This window comes from Microtus oregoni, unplaced genomic scaffold, assembly GCF_018167655.1.
Source record: "Microtus oregoni isolate MIOR12 unplaced genomic scaffold, Mior012 000007F_ref0000211, whole genome shotgun sequence".
Lineage (NCBI taxonomy): Eukaryota > Metazoa > Chordata > Mammalia > Rodentia > Cricetidae > Microtus > Microtus oregoni.
This window is the reverse complement of record NW_024543066.1, coordinates 23465754-23479942: the sequence shown is the minus strand read 5'-3', so window position 1 is coordinate 23479942 and position 14189 is coordinate 23465754. Positions and strand designations below refer to the sequence as shown.

The 14189-nt window shown below is 39.1% G+C and overlaps 1 protein-coding gene across 1 annotated transcript in view; it reads right to left on the bottom strand.

Moving 5' to 3' along the window:
• Positions 1–3890: 3890 nt before the first annotated feature.
• Positions 3891–14189, bottom strand: part of Ankrd30bl (ankyrin repeat domain 30B like) — a 29707-nt gene continuing 19408 nt past the window's right edge. The window contains exons 6-10 of the mRNA XM_041655915.1: positions 13849–13882; positions 8614–8671; positions 7819–7851; positions 7010–7159; positions 3891–4058 (exon numbers count right to left, since the gene is read on the bottom strand). Of these exons, the coding sequence (XP_041511849.1) occupies positions 3891–4058; positions 7010–7159; positions 7819–7851; positions 8614–8671; positions 13849–13882 (443 nt within the window). The remainder of the gene's footprint in view (positions 4059–7009; positions 7160–7818; positions 7852–8613; positions 8672–13848; positions 13883–14189) is intronic.

The window sequence follows — 14189 nt, the reverse complement described above, 5'->3', positions numbered from 1 at the left end:
TGTTTGGTCTGACACACAGAGAGTAAGGAATAGCTATTTACCAGGCTAAAGATTGCCCCAAATAAATTGTAAAGGGGCCCTGGACCTGCAACATTCCCACCCCTCCACATCATTGCAGCTTTAGGCGATCAACTCTTTCAGCTTCATGTAGTTTCTTCCAGACATTCTTTCACAATGTCACAATGCTGACTGCATTTAGTCCAGCTTCAAAGTCTCCAGAGTCTCTCAGTCTCGACACTGTTCAAAAGTTCAACATCTCTTCTAAGACTCAAGACAATCTCTGGACTGTAACCATCTCTAAAACTAAAAAAAAAAAAATAAAAAGAACAAATGATACAACACTTCTACCCTGCTTCCTACCCTAAACTCCCTCTAGTTCAGAAGCATCCCTCTCCCAGCTTCTCATTCTCTTTCTAAACCTATCTATCTGTCTCCTCCTGTCCCTATGTTGCTCTCCCTCTCTCTGTGTCCCCTCTTCTGTCTCTCTCCATCTGCCTCTCTGCTCTGCTTCTGCTCTCTCATAGGCAGGTGCAGTTGACTATGTTCACCAACATCTATTTCTGCTCTGGGTGATTTGATATGCCGCTGTTTGTTCTATCTCTGATAGGTATAATGGAAGCTTTCTCCTTAAACATGTCACCAAGAGGTCATGCCATCAGCTTGTACAATACAAGGAAACAGTTTAAAATATTTTCATAGTACATTTTAATGAAAAGCTACTAAAAACTTATATACAAAATTCAATATATACTGTATCAATTTTCAGAGAAATATTTAACATTAAAATTTCTAATTTTTTTCTGAGAGTAAGAATTTTATTAATTATTATTATTATTATTAAAATTTTTCACCTCCTCCTCTCCTATTTCCCTCCCCCTTCCCTTTTTCCCCCTCCCCCTCCCCTCCAGTCCAAAGAGCAGTCAGGATTCCCTGCCCTGTGGGAAGTCCAAGGTCCTCCCCCTCCATCCAGGTCTAGGAAGGTGAGCATCCAAACAGACTAGGCTCCCACAAAGCCAGTACATGCAGTAGAATCAAAACCCAGTGCCATTGTCCTTGGCTTCTCTGTCAGCCCTCCTTGTCAGCCATGTTCAGAGAGTCCGGTTTGATCACATGCTCCATCAATCCCAGTCCAGCTGGCCTTGGTGAGCTCCCATTAGATCAGACCCACTGTCACAGTGGGTGGACACACCCCTTGTGGTCCTGACTTCCTTGCTCATGTTCTTTCTCCTCAGTGGTAAAAAACAATGACATCTTGAATTTTGCATCCAAATGGATGGAAATAGAACACACTATCCTGAGTGAGGTAACCCAGACCCAAAAAGATGAATATGGTATGTACTCACTCATTAGTGGATTCTAGCAATAAATAAAGGACATTGAGCCTATACATCGTGATCCTAGAGAAGCGAAACAGGAAGGTGAGCCTAAAGAAACACATGTAGTTATCCTCCCGGATATTGGAAGTAGACAAGATAGCCAGGAAAATTTGAGAGCTTGAGGGTGGGGGTAAGGTGGGAGTAAGGGGAGAGGGGGAGAGAGAAGTGAGAAGGGAAGGATGGGGAGAACTTGGGGGGATGGGACGGTTGAGGATGGAGGAAGAGTGGATATGGGAGCAGGGAAGTATATATCTTAATTAAGGGAGCCATTTTAGGGTTGGCAAGAGACTGGACTCTAGAGAAGTTTCCAGGTATCCAAGGAGATGTCCCCAGCTTGTTCCTTTAGCAGCTGAGGGGAGGGAGCCTGAACTGGCCCTATCCTATAGCCACACTGATGAATATCTTGCATATCACCATAGAACCTTCATCTGGCAATGGATTGAGATGGAGACAGAGACCCACATTGAAGCACTGGACTGAGCTCCCAAGGTCTAAATGAGGAAAATTTCTAAATTTTATAAAATATTTCTGACAGATTGTCACTTGAAAGCCAATGTAATAACATCATAAAAACATCATTTTTAAAGGTGTTTAATATCTTTAATTTTTTAAAAATAATGTACAACAGGTTAATAGGTTTTTTAGAATACTACAAAAGGAGGTGAACTAAGAAGGAACTAGATTACTATATGCTACCAGAAATACATTCTAGTTTATTTTTATGATATATTTTGATAGTATTCTTTCCTCCCCTGCAGTATATTCCACATGCTTCCTTAAAAATACAGTTTTAAAATCATGCATTCTGACTACAATTGAGCTCATTTAAAGGACCAGGTATTTTAATTGTACATATATACATACATAACCCCCCCACACACATATGCCATGTTGATTTTTATATTCTAACCCTAGCTGAGCCTCTTAGCCTCAACAATTCTCAGTGGAATTTTTCATTCCTGAATGTTGAACAATAGGGTGCCAAGGAACCCATACATATCTATATTTGTATTCATAAAGATGTGGCAAACTCAGCATCTAATATTTGTAATCTTTTGTTACAAATGAGCAACTCTACTCATTTTCTGGAAATGTCACGAAATTCATTCTAGGCAGAAATTGATTTCAATATTTTATCGGATGGCAGAATAATGAATTTATTGACCTCTTGGAAATACTTTTGACCCTTTGCTCCTTTCAACTCTCCATTACAGATCCTTAACCTCCTTAGAATTCCACACAACTAGGAGGCTTCTGATCAAGGATTAAGAGAGAAAGTCCAAGTAGCAAAGTGTTTTTGTTTATCTTTCAGAATTTATCAGTATGTTCCACTAGATAAAGTCAAATTTCTATTGAATTGTGTATCCCCTTGAGTTGTGTCCTCTCTCTGGGGATGCATGTACAGTACATGTTTAAATAGGTGAATGAAAGTTTAGCAAGCTTTACATGTACTGAAAGCATAATAAGGTCTATAGAATTAGATAAGATTTAATGTTTTAATGCCTGGCCAGTAATTCAAGGAACAAAACACTATATGTAATTTATCTGCAAAAGTGGTGAAAGATGGATGTTATGTCTCCCTCCCTTTTTTAATAACTCACTTGGTCCAACTGATAATGTCCACATGCACTTGGCTGTGGGGGATCCTACTGGAAGTCTTACTCCTTAAGATAAATGATACAAAAATGGGATGAAGACAAGTTAGGGGATGGGATGGAGGCAGATGACAGAAATGGGGAGGATATGAGCAACATGGATGATCTGAATTACATACATTAAAATGTCAAAGAGTAAACTGAAAATATTCTTCAAACAATAAAAGGAAAGAAAACCTCAAAAAATATTTCTGACACCTGATGACAGGAGCTCCTCATAGGTTGTTCAGCAGAAACTAAAAAGAAAAGCAAGAATTATCAGTAGTATCAAGAACATCATTGGTAGCATCGTCAAGATGAGCAGTAACAGAAGCATCACCCGTAGAATCCTATGTAGTGTCATGTCACAATGAGTATCATTGTATTTGAGAATGGTGAGAATGTGGAGTCTTGTTTCATTGGTTTTATTCTCAGAGGTTGTTTCTTTTGGGGTGTTTGTTTCCAAAATAATGCTGTCCACATAAGTCACAGTGTATGGACACAGAAAAATAACAACTAATATCTAACAGTTACATTTCCCTGCTTAGCCATTCAGAAAATACAAGTTTCACATTAAGAGTGAAAATCATTTCCTCATTCCAGAATGGGAGGCAACTGTGTGCTGACCAACTTTACTTGATCAGTTTGGTTGGACTAAACTGATTTTGTTAATTTTATGTGATGCATTTTCAATATGACTAGAAAAGATAATCATTTTTTTCTAGTTATAGGTAATATCTAAAGAGTCCTATACAAAGTATGAAATTTATTTATCATCATGCATATTAGAGCCAAAGAGAATTGGATTTCCCGCACAGAAATATTTATCTATTTTAAGCCATTGGTGTGGTCTAACTCACCTTGTTAAGCTCCTTTAACTTTAACTGTGCAGGATTTCTAAATTAGGTTCCATACCCACGGCATCGTCAAAGCCACCAACTGCAGCAACCACATTGACGATGTTAGGAGGAGCAAGGATGTGGTTGCTGCCCAAATTGGAAAAACCATGACGGGAGTATTCGCTGCATAGCTGGTGCCATGAGCAGGACTTGAAGCAAGAACCCGCATATGGGCATTCTGAGGGTCCAACGCGTCACCTGGGATACAAACAAGAGCAGATTTCTGGTCAGTAGTGAAGCTAAGACACTGTGTTCTCTTCTAAGCAGGTATCAAGAACAGGGTCAGAATGTTGCACAGGGTCCATGGTGTCACCAGTGTGGCTACCAGGAGCAAGCTCAGGGACAGCATGTGTTCTCCCCCTTGCATGCCCAGTATAAGTACCTAGAGAAGGTGTGTGATCCACGCTGGTGGTGTTAACAGTAGTTTCCTCGGATGACTGACGATTGTCACCTGTTTCACTAACATGAGAAGTTGATGTGGCATCAGCATGGGCAGGAGGCTGGGGCAAGATGTCATGCATATTGGATGGAGGAAGGAAACCTTCTCCCTTCTTTGTTTCAACCTTTAAGGAAATTTTGAGATGTTAGATTTCATTGAAAATTTCACTTATTTTTTGTTCATTTTAGAACTTATCTGTTAATGTCAGGGTCTTGATTTAGAGTCCCCAAATGTTTGTTTTCTCAGGCTAATTTTATCACTATAACCGCTGATATCCTGAAACTTTTGCTTCCATTGGTTTAGTCAAAGGCCCAGAGTTTGAGAATCTTAAAAGGGGACCTATTCAGCTTTATGCCTTCTTTTCTACTGTTCTTTGCTACCTCTCTATAATGGAAAGATGGAAAAAAAGACACAATGTCTTTTTGCAATTAGTGTTGTTGAATTCTAACTTTAACCCATAGGTGATCCAATAAGACACAGGGTTATTTCCACTTTTTTTAATCTGTTGAGATTTGCTTTGTGATCAAATATGAGATCGATTATAGAAAGAAAAAACCCTGCAGAAACAGCTGACCCAAGGTTGTGGGAGCTCACTGGCTCCTGACTGACAACTAGGGAACTGGCACAGGACCAAACTAGGCCCTCTGAATGTGGGTGACAGTCATATGGTTTGGTCAGTTTTGTTAGTCCACTGGCAGTGGGTCCAGTATTTATTTACCCCTAGTGTGTGAACTGGCTTTTTGGAACCCATTCCCTATGGAGGGATACTTTGCTCAGCCTAGATACAGGGAGGATAGCCTTAGTCCTGCCTCAAGGGATATGACAGACTTTGTTGACTCCCTGTGGGAGACCTCATCCTCTATGAGGAATGAATGGGGAGTGGGATAGTGTGGAGTGGGGTGGTGGGGAGTTGGGAGAGCAGGCAGAAGGGAGGGAGAGGGAATTGGGATTGGTATGTAAAATAAAAAAGATTGTCTTAAAGAATAAGAGAAAAAGTAAAATAAATAAATAAAAAACAAAGAAGGCTATTACTTTTATAGTTGCTGTGACAAAATATCTGACAGAGATTATTTAAGCAAGGGAGAGAGGCTCATGTCTACAGGGAACTACTGTTTGCCTTCCCTGCTCTAACTGACTGACTTTCCCTGCATCAGTTGAAGTAGGTAAAGCAAACAGGGAAGCTTTGTCTGTGGCAACGGTCTATTGCTTCTCACATGCTGGTAGACAGGGAAGGAGACAACTCAGAACTGATTCCAGAAGTAGTGATAACCATTAAGACCCACCACAGACAACCTTCTGCTAACCAGACCAAATCCCATCCCAAAGGTTAACCAATCTCCTAAATTGTAACAAAGTATTCAAACACATGATATCCCTTCTCTCTCTGTCACTCTTTTTCTCTTGTTTGATGGTGGTGGTAGTGCAGGTGGTGCTGGTGGTGTGTGTGAGTGCTACAAAATTTCAGTCCAAGTGTAAATCAGAGAGCCAGTGTGATGGCTAAATGGATGAAGGCACTTGCCAGCATGACTGACAACTTGAATTTGATACCTGAGCCTGAAATGAGAAAACTTACTCCTATATGCATTATCCTTTGACCTCCACACTTCTGCTTGGTGCACATGTTCCTTGCCTCCCCCCATCCTTCAAATAAATAGAGACCAGGGTGTCCTTGAACTGACAGAGAACAGTCAGCCTCTGCTTCCTGATTACGGGGATTAAAGGTGTGCACCAACATGCCCAGCCTCCTATTGCTCTTTGTGCTGCCTCTGTGTTCTCTGGATTTCAATGTGTCAAAGTGGCCTAAGGCTAGCAGTTTAGTAAACATCCTGAGACTGACTACTCATTTCCACTGATGATATACTCTATTTGTGTACCAAACAGATTCATTCTGGGGACTGGAAAGATGGCTCAGTAGTTTATGACACTTGTTCCTCTTGCAGAGACCTGGACTAGATTCGAGCACCCACACATATGCTGACAACCATCTGGAACACCAATTCCAGGAGATCGAATGCTGTCTTGGGTGTCTGTGGGCAGCACACACACAAGGTGAATGGAGAGAATGCATGCAAAATATTTATACACATAAAATAAATCAGTTTAAAACATTGTATGTATGTTATGTGCACTCACGTTGACAGTTATGACTCCAGGAGTCTTTAGTTTTTATTCTCTGTATTTCATGAGTCCTCCACAACTGTGATAAAAGTTACTCACTTTCTGATTTTTGTTTCCATAGTCTAATTTGCTATCACTTACACCTTAGAACAGGGATTCTCAACCTGTGAACCCATTTGGGGATCATAGGACCTTTTTACAGAGATCATCTAAGGCCATGTGGAAACACAGATATCAGCATTATGATTCATCACATTAGCAAAATTACAGTTATGAAGGAGCAGCAAAAATCATTTTACCGTTAGGCTCACCACATGAGAAATTGTGTTGAATGTTCACAGCATAAGGAATATTGAGAACTACTGTCTTAGAAGGGGACAGGCTAGCATGGGTATTCGTAGGAATGAGAGTATGATGGAGGTGAAAGGTATGTTCAAGGCTTTGTCTTCCCTGACATGATTTGCAACTATACAGACTTAGAAACACAAAGTCAACATTCTCCTCACAGGCAAATATGTTACTTTTTAAATTAATAGGAATTACCATCAAGCATGATTTCTTTTTAGAGACTTCAGGGAGTGCCTCTCCCAGAGTACTTAGGTCTATCATTGATTTTGATCTGCTAAGACCTGCTTGGTCCCGCTTCTTCATTGCAGCGATCTTCTTGGAATACAACATTTCTTTCTCTATGATCTGCAATGAAAAGACAGAGGATCAATTTTCCTAGTTTGATTAGGAAATGAACTCTTGATTTGAGGTGCACAATATCAAAACTACTTTATTCCTTACTAGCTAGATTGAGAAAATCATGAATTGAGAAATTTGGCCTTTCCCTGTGATTGAGACTAAACTTAACTCACTATATTTTAAATTTTCTGAATCTTATTTGAGATGATTATTACTTTTAATAGCCCCCCTTCATCAGTGTTTCTCGTCTATGTTTGGGAGGCAAAATGTATATTATTTTCAACTTATAAATATACTCTCACTTACTAGTGTCCTCCATATCATAGTATCTGTGAAACTGCTTTATAGAAACCCATTTTTCTGCTGAGTCCCATTCAAAAGTCATTAATATTCAACTTCTGATTCACACAACACTTACTCTAAGGCTCCAGGTTACAAACAGGATTCCTAACCTCCAGCAGCTCACAGTGATGAGGTCACTTTACTATGAACACATAAATGCTAAGTATAACCATAAGATATTTTAAATAGGTGAACATGATACAAAGAATCAGAGTGTATATTATTGTCAAATACAGAGCAAATATCCAGAAACCAAAGTGTTACTATATGGTAATTGAATCTTCACATCTACAATTGCTGGCTAATTGGGGAAAAATACTTACCGTGTACCTGGAGGAAGAGTTGTCAATATCCTCCTAGTGGAATCAAATAGAAAACAGACTGTAATCTCTTCATAATGAAAACTTGGTTGAACAGATTACAAATAGCTAAATTTCCAAAATTTCTTGCTAATGTAAATACAGAAGAAAAGAGACAAACAGAGGAGATGCTTTTATCTGTGATCGTGAAATAGGAATATCCAAGGGGAGAGAAAACCTACCTGCAATTATGCTGGGAGAAAAGGCACCTGGGTGATGCCTGGACCACTACAATAACCGGACCCTCTAAAATGTATTCAGATGTATCACCACAGTTGTTTTTTTTTTTTTTTTTTTTTTTGGTTTTTCGAGACAGTGTTTCTCTGTGGCTTTGGAGCCTGTCCTGGAACTCCCTTTGTAGACCAGGCTGGTCTCGAACTCACAGACATCCGCCTGCCTCTGCCTCCTGAGTGCTGGGATTAAAGGCGTGCGCCACCACCGCCCGGCCTCCACAGTTGTTTTTAAAATCAGTCTAATGTGTATCTATTTCTGCAAACCATCCTTGATCAAGCACCAGGCATCTTCTAATATATGAGAACTGCACTCAATCTTTCCCTCCCTGTGTTTCCAGTTCATTCTCCTATTGGGCCACCGCTATCTGCAAGAACTTAATGCTCACTGGAATTTACAGAAAGGATGGTTCACTGATACCAAACACTTTTCTCTGACCAAATTTCCATATAAATCTGTGATAGGTAGAGTACTGCTGCATTTTAACAAAATTCATAAGGAAACAAATTTCACAAAGGAGAATTTTACCTTAATAGCAGAGGTGGTGGTCGTGTCCTCTGTTGTAACATGAGGGTTTTCAGAGAGCCTTTAGAATAAAAACATGCAGTGAGGGGTGAGTTTGGTCCTTAGAGCATCTTTCTTGAAAGATTTGTTATTTGTGCACTAAGTGACATTTTTGCATTTATGTAATTCAACGTTGACCCCTGTTTTAAAAAGTTTTTACTTTGGTAGTTTCAACTTGTCTCAATCTATGTAACATTCAGTGAAGACTCACTCATAGTTCTATTTAAAAATAAAAATTTAAAAAGCCAGTGGTTTGGGAGATGGCTCAGTCAATAAGAATGTTTGCTGCCAACACAGATCAACCTGAGTTTGAATCCTCAGCATCCACATAAAAAACTGGGCATGGACACATGCACATGTACCCCAGTACTGTGGGTGGAACAGGCTACCAATTGGACTTGTTGGCTGCCAGACCAGCTCCAGGGTCAGTCAGAGATCTTATGTCAAGTGGATAAGTTAGAGAATGATGCAAGACACCAATATCCTCCTCTTTCCCTCATGTCTGCACAAAAAAATATGCAAAGCATGCAACAGGCACAGACACATGCACACATGCAACACACACATGCAACACACACACACACACACACACACACACACACACACACACACATCCAATCACATAAGAGGGGGAAATGGCGAGTTTTGCACACACTTGTTATGATGCTTGCAGTAACTGATTGTTTTGAGCACTTAATGCTCCTATTTCATTTGTTCCCCTAAACCTAAAGTACAATGGCCTGTTTTTTGTAAAAAAAAAAAAAAAAAAAAAATTAGGCATTTCATTTCATAGCACTCTCTCCCAAGGAGTTGCTTTGGGCAAACATGAAATGTACTCCATGTCTAAGCATTAAGTTGCCATCAATCTCAGAAGTCATCATATTTTGGGGCCTTGAAGATTTGATAGTGTGTCCACATGCACATGTTGAAACTCTTTATACTCAAGGGTATTTCTGAGTCATTTTATAGGACACTAGGGAGCAACATTGTCCCCTCAGCTTTGATTCATCTGAACTACAGCTAAAAGTTCCTAATTTCAGGGTTTCTGATTGGCAAACTCTGGAACAAACACTTTCTTTTTGTAACTTCCACCTACCTAGGGATTCACCACAGAGGTGGAACTCATTAAGAGGGAAATAAACCTGCTAAACAGAAGCATGTCTATAAGGCCATTCTGAGGTGATTTTCTCAGCAAAGTTTGGGAGAGTTTTGCCCACACTCTTCCCAGCAGACACCTTGTCCCAAACATACTAGTAAACAGGATTAACAGCCTGAAAACTAATATTTTTACATATATGTAACTGCATGTTATGTGCAGTGTATTTGTAAGTATGTATGATTTCAGATAAATACGTGCCAGTGTGTAGGTGTGGTGATTGGAGTACAGACTTGGGTGTCGACCCTCACCCTCAGCCTTAGTTATATGGCTGAATCTCATTCATGAATGCAAGCCCCAGGCTAGCAATCCAGGCAAGACATCCAGAAAATATGAGAGTATGCTCTGTCTCCACCTGCAATCTCACCAAAGCTCACCAGGATTTTAGAAGTGCACAAGACCAACAGGCCTCATGTGGGCCCTGGGCATCCATCTCCCATTCTCCCATATGCACAGCCAGCATTTTATCTGCTGAATCACCGCCACAGACAGGGAGTCCTAACAGCATTGCACGCTGTATCTGAGGCATAATTCAGCTTTCATTAGCAAATAATCAAGAAGCTAAAAAACACAGAGGAAAACTTGGTGCCAGCTTCTGAACTTTATATTCTCTACATACTGTATTTAAAATCCAGACATTCTTACCTAAGTGGGATTTGGTCTTGATTTCTTCCATTATCTACAGAGTAGAAAGGCAAAATATGTTATAAGCAACTGTAGAAAAAAAGAGCATTGAATGCCAAGGCCAATGCTTCGTTACTACATATACTTTGAATCTGTGTAGCCTTCAAGGTGAATACTGATTTATAGACAGTAAAAACAAGGATAATTCTTAATTTACACTTCTTTGTATGTTTAAAATACAGAGACAATTTTATCAAAAGTCGATACTAATAATAAATTGGTATACAAAATACCTATGATCATGAGCATTATCAAACAGAGAAACTGACATCTTAACCAGAATCAATATCACAAGCTGAAGTGTTAATTGGTAGCACAGTGTTGCTGCTGCTGGACTTGTCTCTGGACTAGTGGTGTTAGGAGAATTGCAAGTGAGCATACTCATCTTGCATGGAAGTGAAAAGAGCCTCTCTAAAGATTAAGTTGAACTTATTTTGTTGACGATGAAAATTCCAGACACAGGGAAGCTAAGTCTATGAGGACTGCTATTTGCAGTATATCAAAATTTAAGAAACACAGGTAAACCAAGGGCAAAGAATTTCCAGATGCCAGGGTGGCAAAGCTACACACACAGAGAGAGGGCATTGTGTGTACTCTCCTCAAGTGCTTCTGAGGAAGCTGCAGAAGCCCCTCAGTTCTAGCTTCTGGTCCCTTGCTAACGGGCAGTGCAAAGAAGCTCAGCACTTGCAGCTATCACCTCCCATGGTAAGAGCTATGGGAAAGCCCCCTGCAGTAGTTATGCACCCTGAACAGTATCTCCAGGGCGAGAAGCATGGAAGAAACACGGGGGAAAAGCAGCAATTCCATGGGAGTAGTACCTCACAGGAAACGTTTGTGTCCACACATACACAGCTTCAAGTGAGCAGCTTTCACTGCATGCTAACAGCCTGCCCTCTACAAAAGAATAAAGCAAATTTTTGCTTATTTCATTCACAGTATGGAAACTGCAGTATAACCTCCTTGGCATTGCCTATGGCTGAGGCAGAGCATTTGTCCCACCAACAAATGGACTGCCAATGAGGCTTAGCATGTGAGAGACCTCCATCAACCATCATCACCACAAAGGAAATTTAGTGTGGAAATAATGTAAAGGACAGTCACCCACATTACAATAATACTGACTCTCTTCACCTCTTCTCTTATGGGAAGAAGGTCTTTCAGACCCTCTACACTGCATGTACTCCTATTCACTTGATGCTGTGCTCTCTATAGGCAAGGTAGGTGTGAAAGACACTGTGGTGACAGCTGAGAGCCCAAACTCTGTAGTGTTCTTCCCACTCTTAGAAACTTATCCAGACTCAGTGGACCAGTCAGTGCTGTCCCCTGCAGAATGATGCTCTTCTCTCAGCCTTCCTCCTACTGTGGTAAATTGTTCTGGAAATTATGTCTATCAGCATATAAACCAACAATCACCATATCCTACACTAATAAAACCAAAGGAAAAAGGCGCTGGCGGTATAGCCATTAGGGTGAGCGCTAGTCTAGAATGCTTAGAATGGCAATGTTCAATCTGCAGCACTGCGTACAGGATTCAAAGTCCATTTTTTAAAAAAGTTGACCAAGCCTATTATTTCTTATGCCAAGAAATAGTCAGAATAAATAGCAGATAATTAAAGATAAACACAAAACCATATGTGAATTTTCTAATATGTCTAAGTAGGGAAATTATAGAAAGGAACAAAATCCATAAAAATGTAGTTAATTTAGTTCTCAAAATCCTTAATGAAAGTAATTGAATACTGTATTTCTGTTTTTTACATGATCACCTTTCATTGACACTAATATATATGTAGCATAAATGTAATATATTTATTATAAAAATGAAAGAAAAATTCATTTTATAACAAGCAAAATTGCTGTCACATAATTCTAGAGGACACATACTGTGGACTAGTTAGAGGTCCTTTTATTTATACAAAGATACTGTGTGCATCAGAGGCTCATGTTAAATAAATAAACATGGTTCAAATAATATAGTTTGATACTGAAATTTCTCAGAAAATCATTTCTGAAATAATTTTGAATGTGAAAAACATTAGGAAGCAAATTTTAAAAAATGAAATTACATTTATATCTTATTTACTTTGTTCCTTTTTTGAATGAATTAAGTTGCTATTGAAACTAAGGAAGTAGCAGCAAAGTATTCATGATTACTCTTACCTCCACTGGTCTGAAGAGACTTCTTAAGTATTGGTTTCAGCTCTCCAGGTGGTCGTATGCCGCTGTTGCATATTTTAAAATGTAATATTTTAATATTCATACAAGAACATTTACCAAATGCTTTGATTATTTGCTGTTTGATTTCCTAACATACATTAGAGATTTACAGTCAAGCATTAACTTGTCCTTCAATCAGTTGATTAGGTTTGGTGACACTTTTTTAAAACTTTTCCCATGTGAAAGAAAGGATTTAGTCTACAGAAATTAGTCCACCAAAAGCATAGAAACACACGAGGGAGAGAAAGAGAGAAAGACAGACAGAGATAGATATTTTTTTGAAATTGTAGTAACGGATGGTCACTCTTGTGCTCAATGTAATTAGTACCCCGATTCCACTTGGTAAGCTCTGGACCAACCAGTTTGTTTTTCTAACTTCACCTACCTTGTGAGTCACCACAGTTGGGTAACTCGTTAAGGGAGCTATTAACCTGCTGGACAGAAGCATTTCTATAAGGCCATTCTGAGGTAATCTTTAGCAAAGCCTTGGAGAGTTTTGAACCTTGCCATATTATTCATATTCTTCCCACAGACAACTCAAACAAACAAATTAGTGAAAAAGATTAATGACTTGAAAATGGATCCTTTTACATATATGTGCAAAATATGTTATATGCTGTGTATTTCTATGTATGTGTGATTTAAGATAAATACATGCGAGTGTGTAGGTGTGGTGATTGGAATATAGACTTGGGAGTTGACCCTAACCTTAAGCATTAGTTTACTAGCTGGGTCTCTCACTCATGAATGCAAACCTCAGGCAAGCAATCCAGAAAATGTCAGGGGATGCTCTCTGTCCATGTGCAATCTCATCATAACCTCACCGGAATTTTAGAAGCACACAAGACCAACAGGCCTCATATAGACCCTGGGAATCCATCTCCCATTTTCCCATATACACAGCCAGCACTTTACCCACTGAATCACCTCCACAGACAGGGAGTCCTAATAGCATTTCATGCTGTATCAGAGGAATAATCAGTTATTTAAAACTATATGCCTCTCCATAGATAAATATTCAGCTTTGATTAGCATATAATCAAGAAGCTGAAACTGCCTTACACAGAGAAAAACATGGTGGCAGCTTCTAAACTTTATATTTGCTACATACTCAGTGTATTTTAAAATCCAGACATTCTTACTTGAGTGAGACCTCGTCTTTTAGTCTTCGACTACCTATAAAGTAGAAAAACAAAATATGTTATAATCAATTGTAAAATATAAGAGCATTAAATGCCAAGGCCAATATTTTTTTTACTACATATACTTTGTCCCCAAATGAGGCTAAAATTTAAAGTGAATATTGATTTATAGACAACAAATATAGATAACTCTTAATTGAGACTTCTTTGTATGTTTCAAATAGAGACAAACTTATCAAAAGTTACTACTTATAATAAATTGGTGTACAAAACACCTATGATCTTGAGCACTATAAGACATCTTAACCAGAATCAATATCACAAGCTGAAGTGTTAAAGTA